Source organism: Bicyclus anynana, chromosome 26 (assembly GCF_947172395.1).
Source record: "Bicyclus anynana chromosome 26, ilBicAnyn1.1, whole genome shotgun sequence".
NCBI lineage: Eukaryota > Metazoa > Arthropoda > Insecta > Lepidoptera > Nymphalidae > Bicyclus > Bicyclus anynana.
In genome coordinates, this window is record NC_069108.1 from 1372711 (window position 1) to 1398936 (window position 26226).

At 42.7% G+C, this 26226-nt stretch overlaps 1 protein-coding gene across 1 annotated transcript; it reads right to left on the bottom strand.

Annotated features, from left to right (window-relative positions):
* Positions 1–31: 31 nt before the first annotated feature.
* On the bottom strand, positions 32–25606 carry LOC112045584 (glutamate receptor ionotropic, kainate glr-3). Its single transcript, XM_052889528.1, has 19 exons — positions 25090–25606; positions 24325–24471; positions 22861–23064; positions 20678–20844; positions 19602–19775; positions 17201–17391; positions 15850–16009; positions 15185–15301; positions 14873–14977; positions 14089–14188; positions 12935–13112; positions 10240–10423; positions 9498–9619; positions 8095–8207; positions 7122–7212; positions 5801–5962; positions 3977–4050; positions 2271–2437; positions 32–1283 (listed from the first exon to the last, which is right to left on the bottom strand). The coding sequence occupies exons 1-19, from the start codon at positions 25166–25168 to the stop codon at positions 1140–1142; spliced, it is 2679 nt and encodes an 892-aa protein (XP_052745488.1). The 5' UTR covers positions 25169–25606; the 3' UTR covers positions 32–1139.
* Positions 25607–26226: the final 620 nt, after the last annotated feature.

Genomic DNA, 26226 nt, shown 5'->3' on the forward strand with positions numbered 1-26226 from the left:
TTCTACTAAAGCCCGGCCGCTCAGAGATTGCGTTTTGACACCTGTCAACGTCACCTTTTTATATTTGTTATTTAATTATCTATTTATACGTATAATAAATCTGCAGAGAGGTTAATTCTGTACATGAAATATATTTCCAAAATAACTATCAGGGATGCCAAAAATGCAATCAGTAAAATTTTTGCCTGTCTCTCTGTCTGTTCGTTATAGAAACAAAAGCTACTCGACGGATTTAACGAAACTTGGTGCAATTATTCTTCATACTCCTGGGCAGGTTATAGTATACTTTTCATCACGCTACGATAAATAGGAGCAGAGCAGTGAAGGGAAATGTTGGGAAAACGGGAGAAGTTACTTTATTTTTACAGCGATACTACTGTAAGGGCTGGATTAAAGAGGTTTAAGGGCGGACGAATTCGCGGGCATTCGCTAGTTTGTAATAATTTGATCCAAAAATTAGTACGTTTATTGTATACTGGTATATTTATTAAATTAGTGTTATTACTCGTGATTAAGCTTAGCAAAAGATATTTAAATATGACATTGACATTATCTCTCATTGACAGGTGTCAGAAATGCAATTTCTGAGCGGTCGTACTATACTACTACGTCCTTGTATGTCTCAGACAAATTATAAAGAGACCTGCCTCGCAAGTCTTACCTTTTAGGACCTGTATACGGTGGCTATTTAGGGTACCTAATCAGAAGGTTAATTAAAAACACTTTGATTTCACTAAAATATTATTTCACAAATAAATTAAGGTTAGACTTAACAAAGAGAAACTCTGTCGGTGCGGTTACAATATAATGTGATGCGTTGACAATTTTTTTTTCTTAATTTTTTTAAAGAATATTTGCCATATCTTTTTTTTTATTATGACCAATATTCCATTCCCCTCCAACTAGTCGGGAAAGACTGTGCTAGGATTTGGTACGACACGTATTGGTATTAAGCGAGTATTTATTGGTGTTAAACATTTTTAATGTGTGAGTGTACCTCGTCCCCCTCAAAAAATTACAGACAATTTTGTTGGTGAATTTGGGTGCGGATACAAAGTAAAGTGAAATTTAAACAGTAGTGATTAGTTTCAATTTTCTTTGAAGAAAATTGAGATTCAAATCAATCCATGGTAATGAATCTAAGGTCGATAACCATCTCTGGGAAACACACTAATATATGAGACTCCTTTATCTGCCGGTTTGAACTGGTCTCCGATAGTGACAGTCTTGACTATGTTCTTTTTCTTATTCCTCTTCCGTAACTTGGCAACACTTTCCGCCACCTTAAAACGAAAAGCTATCAGTAATGTTGGTCGTTGGTTTTGAATATGGCCAAAACAAAAATAATGTGTAACGCTCATGTATCGCTCCACCCAGTTACAGTTGAGAACGCTGCACTCGAAATTGTAGACGAATACATATACCTAGGACATATGATCCAGTTAGGTAGGTCCAATTTCGAGAAAGAGGTGAACCGTCGAATCCAACTCGGCTGGGCTGCATTAGGGAAACTTCGCGATATCTTTCGTCCGAAATTCCTCAGTGCCTAAAGACAAAAGTCTTCGAACAGTGCGTGTTGCCAGTGACGACATAGGTTCCGAGACTTGGCCGCTAACTATGGGCCTCATAAGAAGGCTCAGAGTCACACAGCGGGCGATGGAACCAGCTATGTTAGGAGTATCTCTGCGTGATCGAATCAGAAATGAGGAGATCCGCAGAAGAACCAAAGTCTATGTTGACTTTGGTTCTTCTGCGATGCGGATGCTGATAATGATGGTTTTTTTTAATTTGCACATAAGCAAGCTAACGTGACTACAAAAAAAAAGCTGTTGAAAATTAATCAAAAACTATATTTTTAAACTATCCAGTCCTAAAAAATACACAATTGTTATCGCCGCGTTGCAACGACTTGCGGTACGGACGGCTTCAGTGTGCTCGTGGCGTTCGAGCCGTCCACATCTCTTGTTGTGTAATTCTTTATGGGTTGCTTGGGATAGGCGGGGAGAGTGACTTGAGTGGAAAAGGGGAGAGTTTGTTAACAGTCAAAAGTACCTTTAACCCTACACACGTCGTTCACAAGTGCGTAACTCCACTCAAGGTCATTCTCTGCCATTCTAGGATCTTATTTTAGTTACAGTTTGATTTTTTAATTAAGTTGTCCTGACAAGTGTTGAATCATAACCTTTGTTCGACATTAGTTTTCTGATACCCTATAATACAATATACTCTAATAAAGAACCTCCTATTTAAAAAGTAGTCAACTACCATACCTTAACAGGTAGTTTCTCCTTCTTCTCCGCGAACGCCTCTGTCTTCTCTATGGTCGCGTCTATGGCCTGCACTTTGTTTTTCTCTTTTCTCTTGTAATAGAAAACTTCCCAGGCCAAGGTAATCATTGCGAGACCCAATCCGAATAAAGTCGCTATAAAAACACCGCCTGCAATAAATTATAAAAAAGATAAAAACCAGACAAGTTTGATTGACAATGGATTATGGCATAATCAAGATATTAAACGCAAGCTTAAAGAAGTCGTATTACCTATATGATATGTGATAATGACTATAAAAATTTTTGTTTGTTTGTTTGTCTTTTTTCTTTTTGTTTAGAGTAAATTAATAATTTGCGTTATGTACCCTTTGTAAGCATGTTGTGTTTGCTTCAAGTAGGCACAATAGGGATGATGACAGTTTTTTAAATTATATATAAATTAAGAGTATGCTAATAGTAAAGCAATTTTGTAAAAGTAACAGGGTATCTGCGATCATTACTTTCGGAGCTACAGGGATTTAAAGAGTCAGATTTGCGGCGCTGCCGCGGATCCCTGAAAAAAGCTCCATACAAAATGGCACGATTTAGTGACGTCGTTGGCTCGCTGATCGTTAGGTTTGTATGGGCGTTCAAACAAAAGTACTAATATCTTTGTTATTTGTGCGTTTATGTTTATAGTTCATTTATTGAAAAATGTCACATTTAATGTAAGGAAGCTAAAACTGTATGAATTTTCATCTAATTAAGATGAAAAAAATTTAATAGATTTAGAAATTTTATAATCTTATTTATTTTGCAAATATCCAGACAATCTTTGCTTTTTATGTATAAATTAGTTAACATCGACCTTATTTACCCGAATGTATCATAAAAATCGATATATCCAAACCTAGTCATCATCCCCATTACGTGAAGATGAGAAGATGCTATTTTTAATATATGTTAGGTTAAGTAATTGTGCCAGTTTAGCAAACCAATAAATAAATAAATAAAAAAATAGCGACAAAATAGCTTGGAAATGAAATGAACGGACATGACATGATGGCTGCCATACCATATGTACAATCTCCAAATTAAACTGTGAATACTTATTATTTTTGATGAATTTGAATAATTATTATTATAAAAGAAAGGATTTCTCGTTATATTTATTTCTATCATTCAAATCGGTTCAGACAAAGTAATCTGACATATAGACATACATACTTACTTTAGTATATTATATAATACTAGCGGACGCCCGCGACTTCGTCTGCGTGAAACCCTGCTACTACGCCTACCCCTACTCTACCCTACCCCTACCTTACTCCTACCCTACCCCTACCCTACCTCTATCCTACTACCCCTATGGTAGGGACCATGCGACGGCGACGGAAGCTTAAAAAAATGGAGTAACTTCTCCCGTTTTCCCAACATTTCCCTTCACTACTCTGCTCCTATTGGCGGTAGCATGATGAAAAGTATACTATAACCTGTCCAGGAGTATGAAGAATAATTGTACCAAGTTTCGTTAAAATCCGTCGAGTAGTTTTGGTTTCCATAAAGAACATACAGACAGACAAAAATTTTACTGATTGCATTTTTGGCATCAGTATCGATCACTAATCACCCCCTGATAGTTATTTTGGAAATATATTTCATGTACAGAATTGACCTCTCTGCAGATTTTTTATAAGTATAGATTAAGTATGGATCATGGATATTTACCCAAACTCTCCAACGTGATTCCTTCCGATTCATCAGCATCGGGACACTCTTGGCGCGCAGTTTCGTTCCAATATCTAAACAAGTCATTATTTATTATTGAAAAAATTCAAGCTAACCAAGAAAGGCAGATGAATATTACGAAGGATACCTTGCATGTGGTTGAGTACCTCCAGCAAGAATGAGCCCTCAATATTAGTTGGGACCTTTAGGGCAACCCAAACAAAGAACTTTACCAACAAAGACGTACCACCAACAGATTTAGCGTTCCGGTACGATGTCGTGTAGAAACCGAAAGGGGTGTGGATTTCATACTGCCCCTAACAAGTTAGCCCGCTTCCATCTTAGATTGCATCAGGTGAGATTGTAGTCAAGGGCTAACTTGTGAATGATGATTTAAAAAAAATTAAAAAACGTCATGTCAAATATGGGTAAGGTAAACCTCAAAGATTATTACTGGTGGACCTTGCATGGTGTTCAGTACGTCCACCAACATCAACTATGAGTTCTCACTAACTTGTTGGACAGCTGCTCCAGGAAGCGCTCCTTCTGCAGGTCCAGCAGGGTCCGTGACAGGTGCTCCTGTAGGCGGGAGCCTTGCTGGTCTGCTATCGCGTACGGCTGCTCACGTGTGTGTGACGTCACTAACTTGCTGGACAGCTGCTCCAGGAAGCGCTCCTTCTGCAGGTCCAGCAGGGTCCGGGACAGGTCCTCCTGCAGGCGGGAGCCTTGCTGCACTGCTATCGCGTACGGCTGCTCACGTGTGTGTGACGTCACTAACTTGCTGGACAGCTGCTCCAGGAAGCGCTCCTTCTGCAGGTCCAGCAGGGTCCGGGACAGGTCCTCCTGCAGGCGGGAGCCTTGCTGCACTGCTATCGCGTACGGCTGCTCACGTGTGTGTGACGTCACTAACTTGCTGGACAGCTGCTCCAGGAAGCGCTCCTTCTGCAGGTCCAGCAGGGTCCGGGACAGGTCCTCCTGCAGGCGGGAGCCTTGCTGGTCTGCTATCGCGTACGGCTGCTCACGTGTGTGTGACGTCACTAACTTGCTGGACAGCTGCTCCAGGAAGCGCTCCTTCTGCAGGTCCAGTAGGGTCCGGGACAGGTCCTCCTGCAGGCGGGAGCCTTGCTGGTCTGCTATCGCGTACGGCTGCTCACGTGTGTGTGACGTCACTAACTTGCTGGACAGCTGCTCCAGGAAGCGCTCCTTCTGCAGGTCCAGCAGGGTCCGGGACAGGTCCTCCTGCAGGCGGGAGCCTTGCTGGTCTGCTATCGCGTACGGCTGCTCACGTGTGTGTGACGTCACTAACTTGCTGGACAGCTGCTCCAGGAAGCGCTCCTTCTGCAGGTCCAGCAGGGTCCGGGACAGGTCCTCCTGCAGGCGGGAGCCTTGCTGCACTGCTATCGCGTACGGCTGCTCACGTGTGTGTGACGTCACTAACTTGCTGGACAGCTGCTCCAGGAAGCGCTCCTTCTGCAGGTCCAGCAGGGTCCGGGACAGGTCCTCCTGCAGGCGGGAGCCTTGCTGGTCTGCTATCGCGTACGGCTGCTCACGTGTGTGTGACGTCACTAACTTGCTGGACAGCTGCTCCAGGAAGCGCTCCTTCTGCAGGTCCAGTAGGGTCCGGGACAGGTCCTCCTGCAGGCGGGAGCCTTGCTGGTCTGCTATCGCGTACGGCTGCTCACGTGTGTGTGACGTCACTAACTTGCTGGACAGCTGCTCCAGGAAGCGCTCCTTCTGCAGGTCCGGGACAGGTCCTCCTGCAGGCGGGAGCCTTGCTGGTCTGCTATCGCGTACGGCTGCTCACGTGTGTGTGACGTCACTAACTTGCTGGACAGCTGCTCCAGGAAGCGCTCCTTCTGCAGGTCCAGCAGGGTCCGGGACAGGTCCTCCTGCAGGCGGGAGCCTTGCTGCACTGCTATCGCGTATGGCTGCTCGGCGAAGACTTCGCCTACCTCTGTCAGGTTGCAGTTACGGGTTATTTCGTACCTGTGAACACGACAGATAGCATAGAGCCGTGATAGACCAGTGGATATGACTCCTGCCTCCGATTCCGGAGGGTGTGGGTTTGAATCCGGCCCGGGGCATGCACCTCCAACTTTTCAATTGTGTGCATTTTAAAAAATTAAATATCACGCGTCTCAAACGGTGAAGGAAAACATCGTGAGGAAACCTGCATACCAGAGAATTTTCTTAATTCTCTGCGTGTGTGAAGTCTGCCAATCCGCATTGGGCCAGCGTGGTGGTATATTGGCCTAAGCCCTCTCATTCTGAGAGAAGACTCAAGCTCAGCAATGAGCCGAATATAGGTTGATAACGATGGAATATGACCTTTAAAATCGTTTGTTAGGGTTTCGGACCTCAAACAGTTAGAACAGAACCCTTACCAGTAGATGGCTCAATAGTAAGCACAGCGGACTGGGAGTAAGTTGGTGAAATGAGTTACGAAACCTGGCAAGTTTATTAAGCGTGCTGCCATCTTGGCATTGCAAAACAGTGTTAGTTGTGTTAAAGTAGCAGTAGATGGCGTTCTTAGAGAACTTTGAAACAATCCTTTCTTGTACACTTTAACTCACTACGGGGGTCTTACTCACGATGACGATAATGTACCCGATAATGTACATTATCGTCATCGGCCTGGCCGAGTACTGGCCTTTTTCTGCCAGTACGTTCCTTCCAACCCCTTTCAGGTTAGTGGCCTAAATGAATGTCAATCCACGTGTCCTGCGCGGACTACGATTACTCGCTGTCCTTGCTAGACGGTATCAAGTCTGAAAAGTTTCCTGGGCTGCAATGCTGTCGCTGCCCTGCGTCCACTTCTTCACCATATTCGTAAGCGCCTGCTCCTGAAGCTTCCATCTTTTTCCTGGCAAATCTCTCTTATGCACAGATTTCTCAGGAAATAGAATACTTCCTCACAATAGGCTAACTATATTACCCTGGACCAACGAGGCGGTTAAAACTTAAAAGTTCTGATTTTTTTTAAAGAATTAGTGCCATATCTTTTAAATATGACCCATTCCCCTCCAAATAGTGGGATTGTACATTAGGTGTGGGTACGACAATAGATCACCAACACCCGTCGGTGATGAGTCCAACCTCTCTTACCGTTAAGCTATTGAGAACATTTACATTGCACTAAAATTACTTAATTTCAGCTGAGTCGTGTATGAAGGCGAAGTCAGCTTCAGAATGTTCATTCACTTGCTGGAACCCTGTCGCGGCATCCGGCACGGGGCCTGTGGATAAAAGAGATAGTTTTGAAAAAAGGCATAAAAGAAGATCGACTTATTGGATAGAAGCAGGCATTACTTTGCGGAAGTTCATCATGATTATATAATGATTTATTTATTTTGCTATCATCCACGAAAAGTCGACGAACCCATGCGACGAGATCACCCAGGTCCGACAAAATACTCTCTACGTATGTTTCACCCCGAAACTGGAGCATCATCAGGAGATGTTGACTCTACTAGAGACAAGATACTAAGTAGAGAGTATTTTGTCGGACCTGGGTGACGTTGTTGCATGGGTTCGTCGTCTTTTCGCGGAGAATAGCAAAATAAATAAATCATTATATAAGATCAACTTATCAACTTGTGTTTTTTTCTAAATTGGCTCTTGTCTAGTGTGGTAATAGGCATCAAACGTGACTATCACCCTTGGGGCTAAAACGTACCGCCAAGCGATTTAGCATTCAAATTCATTTATTAAAAGTAGACTTAGTTTACAAGCACTTTTAAAACGTCAGTTGACTATTTGTAAAGATTCTACCACCGGTTCGGAAGCCAGGTTCTGCTGAGAAGAGCCGGCAAGAAACTCAACAGTTGCTCTTTTAAAAAAAATCATACATCCATCGGCTATTCGAACTATGTGGCCTGCCCATTGTCACTTCAGCTTCGCGACTCGCTGAGCTATGTTAGTGACTTTGGTTCGTCTGCGGATCTCCTCATTTCTGATTCGATCACGCAGAGAAACCCCAAGAATAGCTCGCTCCATCGCCCACTGAATGACTTAGAGCCTTCTAATAAGGCCCATAGTTAGCGACCAAGTCTCAGATCCATTGGTCATCACTGACAACACGCCCTGTTCGAAGACTTGAGATTTAAAAAACTTCTTACCTGACGCATTTATAGCCAGCAAGATGTGACCATACTGCTCCCGTATAGGGTAGTCCCACACGCGGTACTGCGCCTGGTCGGATGTGGCATTCAGGGTGATCTCCTTCCACACCCTGGGTGAGAGAAGTTGAATTTTTGTGAAATGTCTCGTAAAAAATCATTTAGGTATTTCAAAGACATCGAGGAAGACCTTAAAAGAGATGGTTGGAGTATGTGAAAAACGATTTGCGTGTAAAAGAGTAGATTAGTAGCATATTGGCGTTACCCAATCCGTGGTTCCAGCTGAAAATCAGCGCTACGTGTCCAAATTCAAATGGTCACGTAGCATTATGCTGGTCCTGGATGTCCTGGTGTACTGGAGATATTGTGATGTGTGGCATAATTTCGAAATAAACGCATTGTTCTTTGTTTCTTTTCTATTTTAAGTTGACGAATAAGAGAAGCGATATATTTTGCCGACCCTACTTAAGTGGGATAAGGTCACATGATGATCAAGTGGGCTTATTGTTTGGGCATCTAGAGAGGATGGATGAATGAAAGAATGGCAAGAATGGCATTAATGGAAATGTTGGAAGAACAGGCTAAAGCGAGCGTCCCTGGATAGTATCCAATATATTGTCATTACGAGTTTGTCAAGAGTACCCTAAACTGACGAACTTGTAGGAAATAAAGGGTCTCAGCTAAAAATCAGCGCTGGGAATTGCTTTCCTGCGATGAACGACTAATGCTGAGCTGTAAACCCTTTCTGTTTGCTGTCACAGACAGTCATATAATATCTTAGATAGGATGTACTGTTTGTAACACTAAAAATGAATAAACTTATTTTCTTTCTTCTTCTTTCTTAAAATAATCGATGGCTTAGGGTAGAGTAGGGAAGACGTAAGTGCAATTAAGTCAAAGCCTTACCAACTCTCGAAAACATTTATTCCTAAAGTTTGTGTCAAAAATCTCTAAAATCGCCTTAATTATTGAGTTGTCCCCCTAAAAAATTTAAATTCATAATGATTTAGAAATAGCTGTAATATGTTTCAAAATTCTATATTTAAAACAGACAAAATATTACGTCTTCATCTGATTCAGATTTTTTGAAATCATACATGTTGACATTGAATAAATTTAACCTTTAACCAGGATGAAAATTGCCGCCAGTTGCCACAGATTATTAGATAATATATTATTTATGTCGTTGTAAGTCTCCAGGTCAAGAAAGAAATATTAAAATTATCATCAATTTAAAAATATTAGATAATCAAAAAATCCCCGAAAATACCCCTAAAAATTTCAGACCCATAAAAAATCTCATTTCACTTATTTACCCCCTAAATCTGAGGGGAAAACCCCTAAGTTGGGAACCCTGGTCAAAGCGAAGTTCGACCGGTAGTATTACATAGTATTGATGGTACCTGTACAGCGTGTCCTCCGCGAACTTCATGTTGATGAAGTACTGGTGTATGGTGGAGCTCTCCACCACCGTGTAGTTGATGCGGGACTGGCGCGCCAGCTGCTCGAGGGAGGCGACCGGTGTCTATGAAGGTAGGTTCATCATATATGTCGGCGCAAAACAACATGCAACGAACTACGTCATCGCCGAACGATTCCGAACGGCGAAAACACGTGACTCACTACAAGCTCCCCACTACAATCTCATTATAAAGGCACGAACTGCAGTGGCAGGGGCATTCGTAGTCGTGCTGTCGTACAGCACGGACCTCTTTGTGACGTCGTTACGCTGCTAGATAATTAAACGAAGTTTACCAAGCACTATTGAAGTTTTCTTTGCAAGAATCTAATACTAGTGTGAGCAATGGTCAAGATGGTGACAATTGTGACGTCACCAATGCTGACGTCTCTCTTTTTAAAAACACCTTTGAAGCTCATGCTCCGTTATATAGTATACAGCAAAGAAGCAACTGTATCATTCATCAAGTAACGGAGACTGCAATTTCCAAAGGCACTTACATTACATACGTCCCTCCTTTTTACATCAGGAATTAAAAACAGATTATTTGTGCTTGTAAGAGCTTGGCGAGCTATGCTTTCCTTCTAATCTAAAACTTTTTACACTAAGGTGTAAAAAATGTATCATAATCATCACAAGTGATACCTTCTGTAGGAACTGGCGCAAAACTAATTACTCATCATCACCTGCATCCTCTCCACAGTCAGGAAGGCAGCCAGGTTGGCGGTGAAGGTAGCCAGCATGAGCACCACGAAGAGCCAGTAGGCGGCGACCAGGGTACGCCCCGACAACGCCTTGGGGGCTTCTCCACCACCCTGAGGCGTGAACGACGTCAGAGCGAACCAGAAGCTCTCTTTTAGGGTGAACTCCCTGCAAATTAAAGCACTCAGAAGAAGCTTGTTGATCTTATAGTTCCGGCAATAGAGCTAGATAGTAATTTACGTTTTCTCAGGCATGTAATGATTTTATTAAACTTAGGCATTGTTTATTTAGGTATATTTTATATTATGAGCCAGCCCATCTGTCACCAATCGAGGCAACAAGCCGCGGTGAAATGGTACGGAAAAATTTTTTGGCACTGCGACTCCATGGCCCAAGGGTCTCCACGGCAAAACAAATATGTAACTCTCTGCCAGAGAGGCATACTTGAGCCACTTACCGGTTTCAGCATTTTCTGCTGCGGCTCCCGGTATTGATTCTGTCTCTCTGATATGACACGGTGCTAATATGTCGACGCATGTAGCGTCCCACATTAGGGCCTGCCCCATTTCCCAGGGAACCAGCGTCAATCCATCAGGTCTCTTACCATCATCTTTTTTGTTGTTTATTTTTAATAACTGTTGCTTGACCGTGATGTCACCCTTTTAAAAGGCTTCTACTGAAAACCAGCGCTGCAGCTAGCTGCTGCATTACGCTGGGAGTCCTTTATTTGATCAGTGCGCTTAGTTATAAGTTTTTAATGACCAAACAAAAATATTTTTCTTTAAATGTCATCTTGTACCATACCAGCTAGGCAGACAGGTTAACGCCAGCCAATAACCAATAAGCAAGTTTACAGAATGAGAGAAATGAGAAATAGAATCAGCAAATATTGTTGCCAGAAAGCGCTTTGTGCAGGGTTATCAAAGAGGTATTTCTATATATTTCTTCAACAGTATAAAGTACGCAGACCCAAAATATAGTACAATACTATATATTATTAGCCGTGATAGCCCAGTGGATATCACCTCTACCTTCGATTCGGGAGGGTGTGGTTTCGAATCCGGTCCGGGGCATGCACCTCCTTTACAGTTGTGTGCATTTTAAGAAATTAAATATCACGTGTCTCAAACGGTGAAGGAAAACATCGTGAGGAAACCTACTTATTAGAGAATTTTCTTAATTCTCTACGTGTGTGAAGTCTGCCAATCCGCATTGGGCCAGCGTGGTGAACTATTTGGCCTAATCCCTCACATTCTGAGAGGAGACTCGAGCTCAGCAGTGAGCCGAATATGGGTTGATAACGATGACGACGACTATATATTATAGTCCGGTTGGCAACCCTAAGGTCAACTAACACTGCATATCGACTAACACAATGATTAATTTAGGAAATTGATTTTTATCACTAAAAAAGTTACCGGCACGGGTAGGGTAGGGGTATCACTACAACAGTTACCGGCACGGGGAGGGGACGGGTATCACTACAACAGTTACCGGCACGGGTAGGGGTATCACTACAACAGTTACCGGCACGGGTAGGGGTATCACTACAACAGTTACCGGCACGGGTAGGGGTATCACTACAACAGTTACCGGCACGGGTAGGGGTATCACTACAACAGTTACCGGCACGGGTAGGGGTATCACTACAACAGTTACCGGCACGGGTAGGGGTATCACTACAACAGTTACCGGCACGGGTAGGGGTATCACTACAACAGTTACCGGCACGGGTAGGGGTATCACTACAACAGTTACCGGCACGGGTAGGGGAGGGGTATCACTACAACAGTTACCGGCACGGGTAGGGGTATCACTACAACAGTTACCGGCACGGGTAGGGGTATCACTACAACAGTTACCGGCACGGGTAGGGGTATCACTACAACAGTTACCGGCACGGGTAGGGGAGGGGTATCACTACAACAGTTACCGGCACGGGTAGGGGTATCACTATAACAGTTACCGACACGGGTAGGGGTATCACTACAACAGTTACCGGCACGGGTAGGGGTATCACTACAACAGTTACCGGCACGGGTAGGGGTATCACTACAACAGTTACCGGCACGGGTAGGGGTATCACTACAACAGTTACCGGCACGGGTAGGGTAGGGGTATCACTACAACAGTTACCGGCACGGGTAGGGGTATCACTACAACAGTTACCGGCACGGGTAGGGATATCACTACAACAGTTACCGGCACGGGTAGGGGTATCACTACAACAGTTACCGGCACGGGTAGGGGTATCACTACAACAGTTACCGGCACGGGTAGGGGTATCACTACAACAGTTACCGGCACGGGTAGGGGAGGGGTATCACTACAACAGTTACCGGCACGGGTAGGGGTATCACTACAACAGTTACCGGCACGGGTAGGGGTATCACTACAACAGTTACCGGCACGGGTAGGGGTATCACTACAACAGTTACCGGCACGGGTAGGGGAGGGGTATCACTACAACAGTTACCGGCACGGGTAGGGGTATCACTACAACAGTTACCGGCACGGGTAGGGGTATCACTACAACAGTTACCGGCACGGGTAGGGGTATCACTACAACAGTTACCGGCACGGGTAGGGGTATCACTACAACAGTTACCGGCACGGGTAGGGTAGGGGTATCACTACAACAGTTACCGGCACGGGTAGGGGTATCACTACAACAGTTACCGGCACGGGTAGGGGTAGGCGTCAGGGTTGTTCCTGGCGGAGTAGGGGGAGTACTTCTCCAGCAGCCAGATCATGCAGCCGGTCAGCAGCAGCGCCGCCACGATGCTGAGCCACACCTCCGTGCGCAGCACCGTCATGAACTTGAACAGGGACGTCTTGCGGATCGGCTTGCGTATCACTGCAACAACAACAGCGTATCACTGCAACAACAACAACAACAACAACAACACTTGTACTGCTAGTTGACGGAAACAATTTAATTCTTACTAATACACATTATTAACAACCCATATTCGGATCACTGTTGAGGACGATCCTCCTTTCAGAATGAGAGGGGTTAGGTTAATAGTCCACCACGCTGGCCCAATACAATAGAATGACGAATAAAATATATAAATTAAAACTAAGAATTAAACATAACATGAAATGGCAAATGTATATATAGTAAATCTTGGTCAAAAATTTCAAGTTAAACTTATTTATCTCTCCCCACGTCATATCCAAAATTCAATTATCTCGGTTAACTTGAATTCCAAAAATAGTAGTAAGTATGTACAGTAATCCGCATTGGGCCAGCGTGGTGGACTAAGGCCTAACTCCTCTTATACTACATACTGAGAGGAGACTCGTGCTCAACAGTGAGCCGAATATGGGTTGTTAATGATGATGTAACTGGACTAATACAAAATCTAGGCAACCACACAGTTGCGCCGTCTTGAGAGCAGGCAACCTAATTATTTTCCTTTCTGTTTGGTATAATCTTTTACCTAGTCAACGATTTTTAATAACAGATGAGGGAAATTGACCAAAAATTTGCAATCCAAAATTTACTATTGCTTTATTGTTTGGACGCAATTTAACTAGGCAACCTATGAGTCAAGGTGAATATTTTCTAATCATTTATTTTTCTAATCATAATAACAAATAACAGATATATACACCCTATATTTCTAATAACGGATTTCGTACCATAGGTTTGTAAAGGTAATCTCTAGATCTAGTGAACCGATTTTGAAAATTCTTTTACCACTAGAAAGCCACGTTATTTGTGAGTATCACATGCTATATTTTATCCTCGTATTCTTATGGGAACGGGAACTACGCGGGTGAGACTGCAGGTCGTCTGCTAGTGCTTAATAAAATATTGCCCTCACCAATTAGAATGCCAGTTTGCTCAAAATACGGCGCCACGAAGTCCACCACCTCTTCTCTCTCCGCCGTCATCGTCAGGGCTGCCACGGCGATGTCCGTCTCCTGAAAACCAGCTCCATCATCAGCAATATCTCCTCGGTTCTGCCTCTACCGGTCTCTGGGTGCAGTCGGTCCCCGTCGTTATGTATCGTCCAGCCCCAGAAGAGGTCCTTGGGCCATGGAGTCGCAGTGCCAAAAAATTTCACCGAATCATTTCACCGCGGCTAGTTGCCTCGACTGGTGACAGAAGGGCTGCCTCATTTTTTGCGCATTTTTTTGCTGTCCAGCGCGGAAATGCAGCCAGTATTCTTGCCACCATTCCATGTGGGTATGGTTTATATAGTTATTAGGATAAGTTATTTATAAATTCTAAATGCTAAATTCTAATAACAAATTTCAAAACTTAAGTAGGCTTTACATACAATTTTGAAACTTAAAGTTTCATTATTATTTGTAAATTACCACAAGTTTGGAGGGCAGATTACGGCGAGAATACCTTTACCCTACATAAAGTAACTTTACCCCTTAAAAAATACCTACAAATAAATGAGGGTAAACAACTGCCTCAAGCGAATCGCAGTGATTCGCTAGATTAGATGCAGGCGGCTCAGCCCCTATAGCTGATTTTTCTAGTTTTCGAAGCGTTAGTGATCGTAGAAAGAATATCGACGTGAAAAGGCCTCTGTCCTGCAGTGCACGTCCATCGGTAGGTACTGATATGATGATGATGAAACATCTACTACTTACCCCAGTAGTCAGATCTCCCACAATACCATCCCAAGAGCCATTTGGTAGTCGCATACCAAAAGAGCCCGATTTTGGAGTCACAATTTCGTAGTCGAAGCCCATTGACTGAAATAAATGAGTTTTAAGATTTTTAGGGTAGGTAAATAGCCGTTGAGAAATAAAGCAATATTTGCGTATGTTTTTAGATAATGTAAATAGTTACATATTCAAAATTGTAACAACATTGACAGTTATTACGTTACTAAGGTCATGACAATACATGCCATGCCATGCCATGAAAATACATCAAATGACATCACATGAAACACTCACCTCAGCGATTTTATGAATGAGATCGATGCAGTACCCCTCATAGACCGGCTGCCCCTCCTCCGTCAGCACCGGCTCCCCCGTCTCCGGGTTGTACTTCACCATACTCCACGGCACTGCCTACAAAATTCATACATATTCCATACTATCGGACGCCCGCGTCTCTGCTCGAAAGTGCAAAGTTTAAGATTTGGTTCTCTTGGTTCTCTTTGCTAAGTGTAAGGCCGCCATTCCATTAAAGCGGAGCGAGGCAGCGGAGCCGAGAAACTGAGAAATATTAACTAATAGGATTGCACAAAAAGAGTCGTGATAGCATTGTGGATATGACCTCTGTCTCCGATTCCGGAGGGTGTGGGTTCGAATCCGGTCCGAGGCATGCACCTCCAACTTTTCAGTTATGTAAATTTTAAGAAATTAAATATCACATGTCTCAAACGGTAAAGGAAAATCATCGTGAGGAAACCTGCATACCAGAGAATTTTCTTAATTCTATGCGTGTGTGAAGTCTGCCAATCCGCATTGGGCCAGCGTGGTGGACTATTGGCCTAACCTCTCTCATTCTGAAAGGAGACTCGAGCTCAGTAGTGAGTCGAATATGGGTTGATAATGATGAGTATGATGAATAAAATGATGGGAATATTGGACTAATTAAAAAAATATATACTTACAGCTGAAGTGCCAATACGGAAGTAGTTCCTCAAAGGTACCAGCTCCACACCAGGCAGTAAGTGGTACTCTTCGTTAGCGTACCAGTACGCAGCCCTTTGCAGACCCTCTTCCACCGTGTACGTAGACAGGGTAAAACGCGACCGGAGCAGGAGACTGGAGCTAATACACATTTATGACGTCATAAATTCAATAATAGCTAGGCTATTTACGCGAAATATGAGCCAGCCCTTCTGTCACCAGTTAAAGCAACTAGATTCGTAGATTTTTCTTGGGCACTGCGACTCCATGGCCCAAGGGTCTCCGGCAAAAGGTACAAATATGTAACTCTCTGTCAGAGAGGCATACTTGTGTGAAATACCGGTTTCAGCATTTTCTACTGCGGCTCCCGGTCTTGATTCTGTCTGATTGATTGATGACATGAAGCTAATGTGTCAACGCATGTAGTGTCCCACATTAGGGCACGTATCCTACTAATAATATAAACGCGAAAGTTTGTTTGGATGCTTGTTACTCTTTAAAGCCGCTACTACTGAAGCGATTTGGCTGAAACTTGGAACGAAAATAGATTTAATTCTGGATTGAGTATCACATCTACTTTCTTTCATCCCGGAAAAATCCATGGTTCCCGTGGATTGTGTGCAAAACTGGCAAAACTGAATTCCACGTGGACGGAGCGTGCCTCCTCTAGTTTATAAATATACTGACCGCACTGAACTAAATATTTGGGTTTCTAAGCCAGGAACACTTTTCACGGACAATACCCTTCCTTACACTTCAACCTACAAACCTCGGCAGTGTTAAAAGCAGCCTAAAAATAGACTGCTGCAACTCCGATGGAGGGTTGAGGAGGTGAAATCTCTTTTGTGGTACCATCTGTTCGATAATTATTAATCTGTAGTTGTTTTGATTTCTGCGATTGGTAATATTGAATCTACCGCCCGTCTCCACGACTTGCTATTGGCTAGTTGCGCCAATGTAGCCAATGTAATCAACGCACGCGTCGCCACCGTCGACATATTGAAGATTACCATCGCGAATGCTAGCCGGTTCGTAACCGCCTCAGCGTGTTAAACCTGAACCAGTCACATATAATATATTACGGTCCTTCGATATAACCAACATTTCTGGTCCTTCGAGCCGTATTTTATCATTATTTTTTGTGTAAAATACCTATAGTATAACCTACATACATACATAGTATAATATATGATAGACATCTCATCACTGAACAGTCAGTGAGACAGTCAGTAAAGGACTTAATAAGTATTGAGCCGGGAGGAAATGACAGCCAAAAGTACTTCCTGGCTCGGGCATCAAAAAAATGCTTTAAAAAGTAAGTAGCAAAATCACCTCTCCTCATCCCAATAGAACAAAGTCTCATTATTCATGCTGTCATCTTCTAGAAGTTGATGGAGCCTCTCTTTGGTGGCATTTAGTTCTCCAGCCGGGTTGTCGCAGTCGATGGTCATGACGTCAGCGTCAACCTTCACGAGAGCATCCACGGAGTATTGTATCAAGTTGTTGATTATGTACTCTGTTTTCTGTAGGTAAAAAAAAGATATTTATGTTTTTCGCGCGTATCTTGTATGTATTTATGTAATATTCTTTATTACCTCATATCTTACAAACCAATTATCTTAATTCTCTGCGTGTGTGAAGTCTGCCAATCCGCATTGGGCCAGCGGGGTGGACTTTCGGACTTACCCCTCTCATTATGAGAGGAGACTCGAACTCAACAGTGAGCCGAATATGGGTTGATGACGACGAATACCTATTGATATCAAATTCAGAGTTCATCTTGAGGAGGATTTTTACGTACCTAAAAATAATTACAGTTAGTAAAACGTCATTTAATTTATTATACAAAATATGTGAGACGGATGATTATGGGTGCGAGCAGGTTAGGTAGTCGGGTTTTTTTTTTAGTTTTTTAATTATGACTTGTTCTAAAAATAACCTTTTAAACTGCGAGTTGCAGTCTAACATGAAAGCGGGCTTATTAGATCCATGTTTATTCTACCTATAGCTCTGGCTACTACGACACCGTAGTAGGGGAACACTGAATCGCTTGGTTAAGGTTTAATACCAGTCAGCTTGTAACACTAACAGCATTCTGCGGAGCCTGTTAACTACTAAGTTACATGTGCAGTTGCGTTGTACGATACCTGTGCAGTTGGATTACAAGTGCAGTCCCTCATGTTCAACAGCCGACAACACTCCGCGGGGTCAGCTTGCAGTACCACAGCCGGTAGCACCAAGTTACATGTGCAGTTGCGTTGTACGATACCTGCGCAGTTAGATTACAAGTGCAGTCCCTCATGTTCAACAGCCGACAACACTCCGCGGGGTCAGCTTGCAGTACCACAGCCGGTAGCACCAAGTTACATGTGCAGTTGCGTTGTACGATACCTGCGCAGTTAGATTACAAGTGCAGTCCCTCATGTTCAACAGCCGACAACACTCCGCGGGGTCAGCTTGCAGTACCACAGCCGGTAGCACCAAGTTACATGTGCAGTTGCGTTGTACAATACCTGCGCAGTTAGATTACAAGTGCAGTCCCTCATGTTCAACAGCCGACAACACTCCGCGGGGTCAGCTTGCAGTACCACAGCCGGTAGCACCAAGTTACATGTGCAGTTGCGTTGTACAATACCTGCGCAGTTAGATTACAAGTGCAGTCCCTCATGTTCAACAGCCGACAACACTCCGCGGGGTCAGCTTGCAGTACCACAGCCGGTAGCACCAAGTTACATGTGCAGTTGCGTTGTACGATACCTGCGCAGTTAGATTACAAGTGCAGTCCCTCATGTTCAACAGCCGACAACACTCCGCGGGGTCAGCTTGCAGTACCACAGCCGGTAGCACCAAGTTACATGTGCAGTTGCGTTGTACAATACCTGCGCAGTTAGATTACAAGTGCAGTCCCTCATGTTCAACAGCCGACAACACTCCGCGGGGTCAGCTTGCAGTACCACAGCCGGTAGCACCAAGTTACATGTGCAGTTGCGTTGTACAATACCTGCGCAGTTAGATTACAAGTGCAGTCCCTCATGTTCAACAGCCGACAACACTCCGCGGGGTCAGCTTGCAGTACCACAGCCGGTAGCACCAAGTTACATGTGCAGTTGCGTTGTACGATACCTGCGCAGTTAGATTACAAGTGCAGTCCCTCATGTTCAACAGCCGACAACACTCCGCGGGGTCAGCTTGCAGTACCACAGCCGGTAGCACCAAGTTACATGTGCAGTTGCGTTGTACAATACCTGCGCAGTTAGATTACAAGTGCAGTCCCTCATGTTCAACAGCCGACAACACTCCGCGGGGTCAGCTTGCAGTACCACAGCCGGTAGCACCAAGTTACATGTGCAGTTGCGTTGTACAATACCTGCGCAGTTAGATTACAAGTGCAGTCCCTCATGTTCAACAGCCGACAACACTCTACGGGGTCAGCTTGCAGTACCACAGCCGGTAGCACCAAGTTACATGTGCAGTTGCGTTGTACAATACCTGCGCAGTTAGATTACAAGTGCAGTCCCGCATGTTCAACAGCCGACAACACTCCGCGGGGTCAGCTTGCAGTACCACAGCCGGTAGCACCAAGTTACATGTGCAGTTGCGTTGTACAATACCTGCGCAGTTAGATTACAAGTGCAGTCCCTCATGTTCAACAGCCGACAACACTCCGCGGGGTCAGCTTGCAGTACCACAGCCGGTAGCACCAAGTTACATGTGCAGTTGCGTTGTACAATACCTGCGCAGTTAGATTACAAGTGCAGTCCCTCATGTTCAACAGCCGACAACACTCCGCGGGGTCAGCTTGCAGTACCACAGCCGGTAGCACCAACATCGATGTGTCGATTTTCTCATAGTCTGTGAGCACTAAGTTCCATGTGTAGTTGCGTTTTACTAATTTTTCTTTGACAGCCTGAAAAATAAATTACTATATACTAAGATAATCATCATCAGAAATGAGGAGATCTGCAGACGAACCAAAGTCACTGACATAGCTCAGCGAAGCTCAAGTCGCAAAGCTGAAGTGGCAATGGACAGCCCACATAGTTCGAAAAGCCGATTGACGTTGGGGTCCCAAGGTGATGGAATGGAAAGCGCAGTGTTGGTCGACCCCCCACTAGGTGGACTGAGGACATCAAGCGGGTTGCAGGGAGCCGCTGGATGCTGGCGGCTCGAGACCGTTGTTACTGGAAGTCCATGCAAGAGGCATATGTCCAGCTGTGGACGTCCAACAGCTGGTAATGATGATGATCACACTAATATTTTAAAGGCGAAAGTTTGTGTGTTAGTGTGTTTGTTAGAGTTCCGTACGTCAAAAAGAAGAAACGGAACCCGTATATCTTTTAAGGGTTTGGTGTCTGTCTGTCTGTGAAGATTTTAGAAATGCGTGAAAGTATCAAGTTGAATAAAAATTTAAACCGTATATTCAGGTCTACTGTCTCATGAAGTTGTAAAAAAATCAAACCAAAACACACATACAATGCCGCTTTTTGCACAAATTGCCAGTGATAGCCCAGTGGATATGACCTCTGCCTTCGATTCAGAGGGTGTAGTTTCGAATCTGGTCCGGGACATGCACCTCAAACTTTTCAGCTAGTGACGGAAAAGCATTTTGAGAGAACCTGAGAATTGTCTGCGTGTGTGAAGTCTGCCAATCCGCATTGGGCTAGTGTAGTAGCCTAAGCCCTGACCTGGGCCAATTAAGAACACCTTAATCGGCCCAGCCGGGGATCGAACCCCCAACCGTCTTGTAAATCCACCGCGCATACCACAGCGCCACGGAGGCCGTATAAATTAAAAAAAAAAACATCTAACCCGTCTATAAGTAGCTGTGACGAAAGCGCTGTTCCCCACAATGACATGCAAGCTGGGCTGAGGCCGCATACTCCTCAGCGCGGTCGCCGTGTCCCGCGTGAGGCCGGCGTGTACCCAAACGCGTACAGCCGACCGCCCCAGTAGCGAGTACAGCGATCTGTCCACATCTGGGTACAAATTGTTATAGATAGAGAGATAGTCTTCTATGCTAATATTGCAATGAGTTTGTGGTTTGCGGTGTAGTAGTAATGAACTGAACCCTGAATTTTGTTCAGCTTGGATCGTGCCGCGTTGCTAGAACCAGCTCATGACTAAGGGCCCTGTATGGATCCGAAACTAGTCGGGCATGTGTGAGTGTTTCGTGTTTTATAATCAATTAATATGAATAACACTCACGATAGTTTAAATTCTAAAATCCCTGAAGTTACTGAACCGATTTTAATAATTCTTTTACTACTTGAAAGCCACCTTATTAATGAGTGTCATAGGCCATATTTTAACTCAGTACTCTCACAGGAACGGGAACTCCGCTGGTAAAACCTGCTGTAATGTAGCGTAGGTAATCCAACGTTTTAGACTGACAACTCATATGTGATCTTACAGAAAGATGGCAAAGTGATCAATATGAAAGCTTCTATCCAAGAATTTATAATATGATTGAAATACAGTTAGTAATACACAAATAGTCGTTACAAAGCAGCAATGATACAGTCAGTTAGTTCATATCACTTTCAATACCCAACAAGAACGCCGCGTTTGTCGCGTTTTTCGACTCCAGTTAGCTGTTGAGATCTGCTACAAACCTCTGCTAGCCTAGTACCAGTAAGTTTCCTAAACACTATATTCTCCAATAAAAAAGCCACGTCTATCGCGTTCCTCGACTCTAGGTGGTTATTGAGACCTGCTGCCAACTGCTACTAACATGGTATAAATATAAGCCGCGTCTGTCGCGTTCTTCGACTCGAGGTAGCTGTTGAGACCTGCTACCAACCTCTGCTTGCCTAGTACCAGTAAGTTTCCTAAACATTATAGTTCATACCGCTTTCATTCTCCACCAAGAAAGCTAGCTGCATCTGTCGCGTTTCTCGACTACAGGTATCTGTTGTTTGTCTGAAACCTGCTACCAACTACTGTTTATTTATTTATTTATTTTATTTATTTATTTATTTTTAAGAAAAATCAACAGCGTTACCAAGAATACAATTATACAATATTTCCTGTATGATACAGCCAATTACAGATTTTCCATAGTTATAACAATTTATAAAAAACACAATCTGAGAATACATTCAAGAAAAGGAAATAATAAAGAAAAAGAGAGAAAATAAAATCACATTAAAACGTATGTATGAGTGAACGTTGGTATAAGAAATTGTGTGTGTGTGTGTGGTTGACTGTGGTGTGAGTGTGGTGTGTGTGCGTGTGCGTGTGTGTGTGTGTGTGTGTGAAGACAGTGTGTGCTAAGTAATTAACTATTTAGTTTCCGCTAGATGTCGCTTAAAAGTCTTTTTTGAATACCGGAATATGTCAATTTGTGCGTATAGCTTATTGTAGCTATCTGTAACTCTGGTCATTACCGAGTTCTTAGTAAAGACTTTCCTTTTATGTGGCACTTGGAATAACGTCTTTCGGCGGAGTCGAGTAGGAGCTGCTATTAATTTAAGTTTTGATAACAAGTGAGGACTATCAATATGCCCATTTACTATATCATATAACAGTGACATATCAGCAATTTGCCTTCTCTGTCCTAAGGTTTGTAATTTATAATGGCCACAGTTGTCATCGTAATTTAGAGGAACAGTATGTGTACGAAAATTTAAGTGTTTAATAAATTTACGTTGAATTCTCTCTATATCTTCCCTTGGCTTTATATAATATGGTGACCATACACTGTTAGCCTAGTATCAATAAATTTCCTACACACTATAGTTCATACCGTTCTCATTCTCCAAAGAGAAAGCCGCGTCTGTCGCGTTCCTTGACTCGAGGTAGTAGCTGAAACCTACTACAAACTGCTGCAAGCCTAGTACCAGTAAGTTTTCTAAGCACTACAGTTCATACCGCTTTGATTATCCATCAACAAAGCCGCGTCTCTCGCGTTCCTTGACTCCAGGTAGCTGTTGAGACCTGCTACCAACCTCTGCTTGCCTAGTACCAGTTAAGTTTCCTAAACAATTTCATACCGCTTTCATTCTCCACCAAAAAAGCCGCGTCTGTAGCATTCCTCGACTCCAGGTAGCTGTTGATGCCTCCTACCAGTTGCTGCGAGCCTAGTACCGTTCGGACCAGCGGCACTCCTGCTGAAGAAGATAACTCCTCCGCCGCCTCCCAGGGTGACCAGGACAGGTCTATGATGATGGAGACACCCTTCGATATAAATGAGCATACTGCAACAAAAATAAATTATCTATCAGAAACTCCCATTCCCGTGAGAACCTCCTCCTTTTTGAAGTCGGTTAAAAATACCCTATATATTACTCGCTGATAATGCAGGTTTCTATTCTATTTGAGAAACAATTTTTCCAATCGGTCCAGTAGTTTCTTTAGTTTTTCGTTACATATAAAAATACAATTTATGTTTCCTCTATAATATTACGAAGTATAGATTTTTATTATAACACTAGCGGACGCCCGTGACTTCGTCCGCGTGAAAGTCGTTGTAAACTTTCAACTACCCCTATCCTACCCTACCCTGACCTACCTCAACCCTACCCCCACCCCACCATATCCCAACCCTACCCCTACCCTACCACTACCCTACCGCAACCGTTACACAAAAATAATCATTAAACCATGAATTAGTATTCACGCGCGATGGCTTAGCGTATTTCATGTATAACTTTGGTGTTTCTTTACCGATTTTTATGATTTTTTTTTTATTGAATAGGTAATAATGTTAACTTTCTTATTAGAAATGAGCGATGAGTGTTATAAACATAAGAATAGACAAATATAATTAGAAAGCTCCGAACTGCTAAGCTATCGGGAGTTACACGTGTTATTGTAAGTCAACCATAAAAGATAGACATATATATGCTGTAGTGTTTTTATAGATAATTTTAAGGAAAACATTTCCGTCATACATGATTTCTATGTAGCTTTAACCATTAAGACTGTACACGCGACGGAAGCTTCATAAATTGAGTAACTTCTCCCGTTTTCTCAACATTTCTCTTCACTGCTCTGCTCGTATTGATCGTAGCGTAATGAAAAGTATACTATAACCTGCCCAGGAGTATGTTGAACAATTGTACCAAGTTTCGTTAAAATCCGTCCAGTAGTTTTTGTTTCTATAAAGAACATACAGACAGACAGACAGACAGACAGACAGACAGACAGACAGACAGACAGACAGACAAAAATTTTACTGATTGCATTTTTGGCATCAGTATCGATCACTAATCACCCCCTGATAGTTATTTTGGAAATATATTTCATGTACAGAATTGACCTCTCTACAGATTTATTATAAGTATAGATAAGAATAATAATTTATTCTTGTAGTATTTAATTATATATTACTAGCAGCTACCCGCGACTTTATTTGCGTAAAATTTTGTTTTCCATAATCGTGTCCATTTCAAATTTCAGCCAAATCCGTTCAGTAGTTTTTGCGTAAGTATTGAGATGTAGATGTGACTCCTTACGTTGTCTATGGCTCTCCTCCTCAAACTGTCGGTCGAGGAGTATGACGTCATCAGACACTGTCACTCCAGGCGTATTCTCTTCTGCCAACTTCAGAGCGCGTTCTAACTGTTGGGGCAAGTCCGTGTCGTGCTTCTCAACTATTATTACTGGAAATTGTAAGTAAGTTTAATATAATTTATGATAAAGCTGTGATAACCCAGTGGATATGACCCCTGCCTCCGGTTCCGGAGGGTGTGGGTTCGAATCCGATCGGGGGCATGCACCTCCAACTTTTTCAGTTGTGTGCATTTTAAGAAATTAATTATCACGTGTCTCAAAACGGTGAAGGAAAATCATCGTAGAGAGAGTAAGATTCGAAAGATCAGAGAATTTTCATAATTCTCTGCGTGTGTGAAGTCTTCCAATCCGCATTGGGCCAGCGTGGTGGACTATTTTCCTAACCCCTCTCATTCTGAGAGGAGAGCTCAGCAGTGAGCCGAATATAGGTGCAGACTTCACACACGTAGAGAATTCAGAAAACTCTCAGTTATACAGGTTTCCTCACGATGTTTTTTCTTTGAGACACGTGATATTTCATTTCTTATAATGCATTTAACGGAAAGTTATTGTTTTATTGTTTCTTTATTGATAGAAGAAAGATATAAAAAGTCCACGCAGGCAGTTTATCTATTTATGAAATTAATTCACGAAGCTCAGCATTTATATCAAATTCTCACAAGGACTTGAATCCAAAGCCATAAAACAGTATTAAAAAAACAACTTACCGAATCTTAAACTCAGTTCAGAAACCACACAGGTCAAGTTTATCAAGAAAATGAGCAAAAACAGAATTTGAAGCTCCATTTTCTATCGGTTTCTGCACGATGAACAGCTGTTACATTTTCTTACTTTATTTATTAGAATCGCAGAAATGTACTCTTGCAACAAATACGGTATGAACAGTGTGAGGAAAACGTAAAACAATATTCTTAATTTTTCAAACATAACACTGTTTTTGAACTGACGACATAAGATAAGTATAGTATGCGCCAAACTTCTAGTCCGTTCTGGTATTGCAACACGTTGAATGAGCCTTTTAAATCCCCGACGCAAAAAGAGAGGGTGTTATTACGTTTAACGCGTCTGTCTGTCTGTTAGTCTGTCTGTGGCACCACCAAAAACACACACACTAAGTCAAAAAATATTTTTTCTCTATTTAACAACTATGAACTCTAATTATTTTGGGTGTTTTAGATTTATTACAAAAAAGGGATTTTTTTTTCTAATTCGGTCGGTTGGTCGGTTTCCTGCAGTCATACGGCGAGCTTAGAGTGGACTCGAAGTTTGGCGCGTACTATACTTTGCATGAATAAAATTATTATTATAATCATTAATTATTACTTATAAGGCCGTATCAAGGTACGTATCAAGTTGAAATTATTTATTTTTAAATCAGTTGCACTTTTGCAATTTGTTTTTTAATTTGTATGCAGCGCCATCTCGGATTTTTTAAGTATCACTAGGCTACGACTTTATTATGATACCTATAATACGAGGTAGTACCTCAAAGAAGTACTAGATGGCGTTTTTAATAAAGTTCATCGCGGAGAGCCATATTTTTTTACTCAATTAGGCATTTTAATAAATAAATACCGCATGATCACATTGATAACTCAATAAAAATATGTAATAGACTATTATTTAAATTTTTTTTGCAAAAAAAAAATAATGTCACAGTTTCAAAATAACAAGATAGCGAGAAGGCCGTCGTATTGGCAATAACAAACACAAATCAAACCAATACAAATTACCGACTGAAGAGTTATCAATTATTAACATTAAAGGCAAGTTGGAGTTCAAACAAAACTTTGATTGTACGTTATGAATAATGGTTTGTTAGGCGCAAGTAAAAGTAGGTATAT

Excerpts from the sequence above, each read along its gene's own strand:
- LOC112045584 (XM_052889528.1), bottom strand. The coding sequence starts at position 25,168 with ATGGAGCTTCAAATTCTGTTTTTGCTCATTTTCTTGATAAACTTGACC. Across the intron at positions 16,010-17,200 it reads TTCTATTGGGATGAGGAGAG|CTCCAGTCTCCTGCTCCGGT; the intron begins GTGATTTTGCTA and ends AATGTGTATTAG. Across the intron at positions 4,051-5,800 it reads CTGGAGCAGCTGTCCAGCAA|ATATTGGAACGAAACTGCGC; the intron begins GTTAGTGACGTC and ends TGACTTGTTTAG.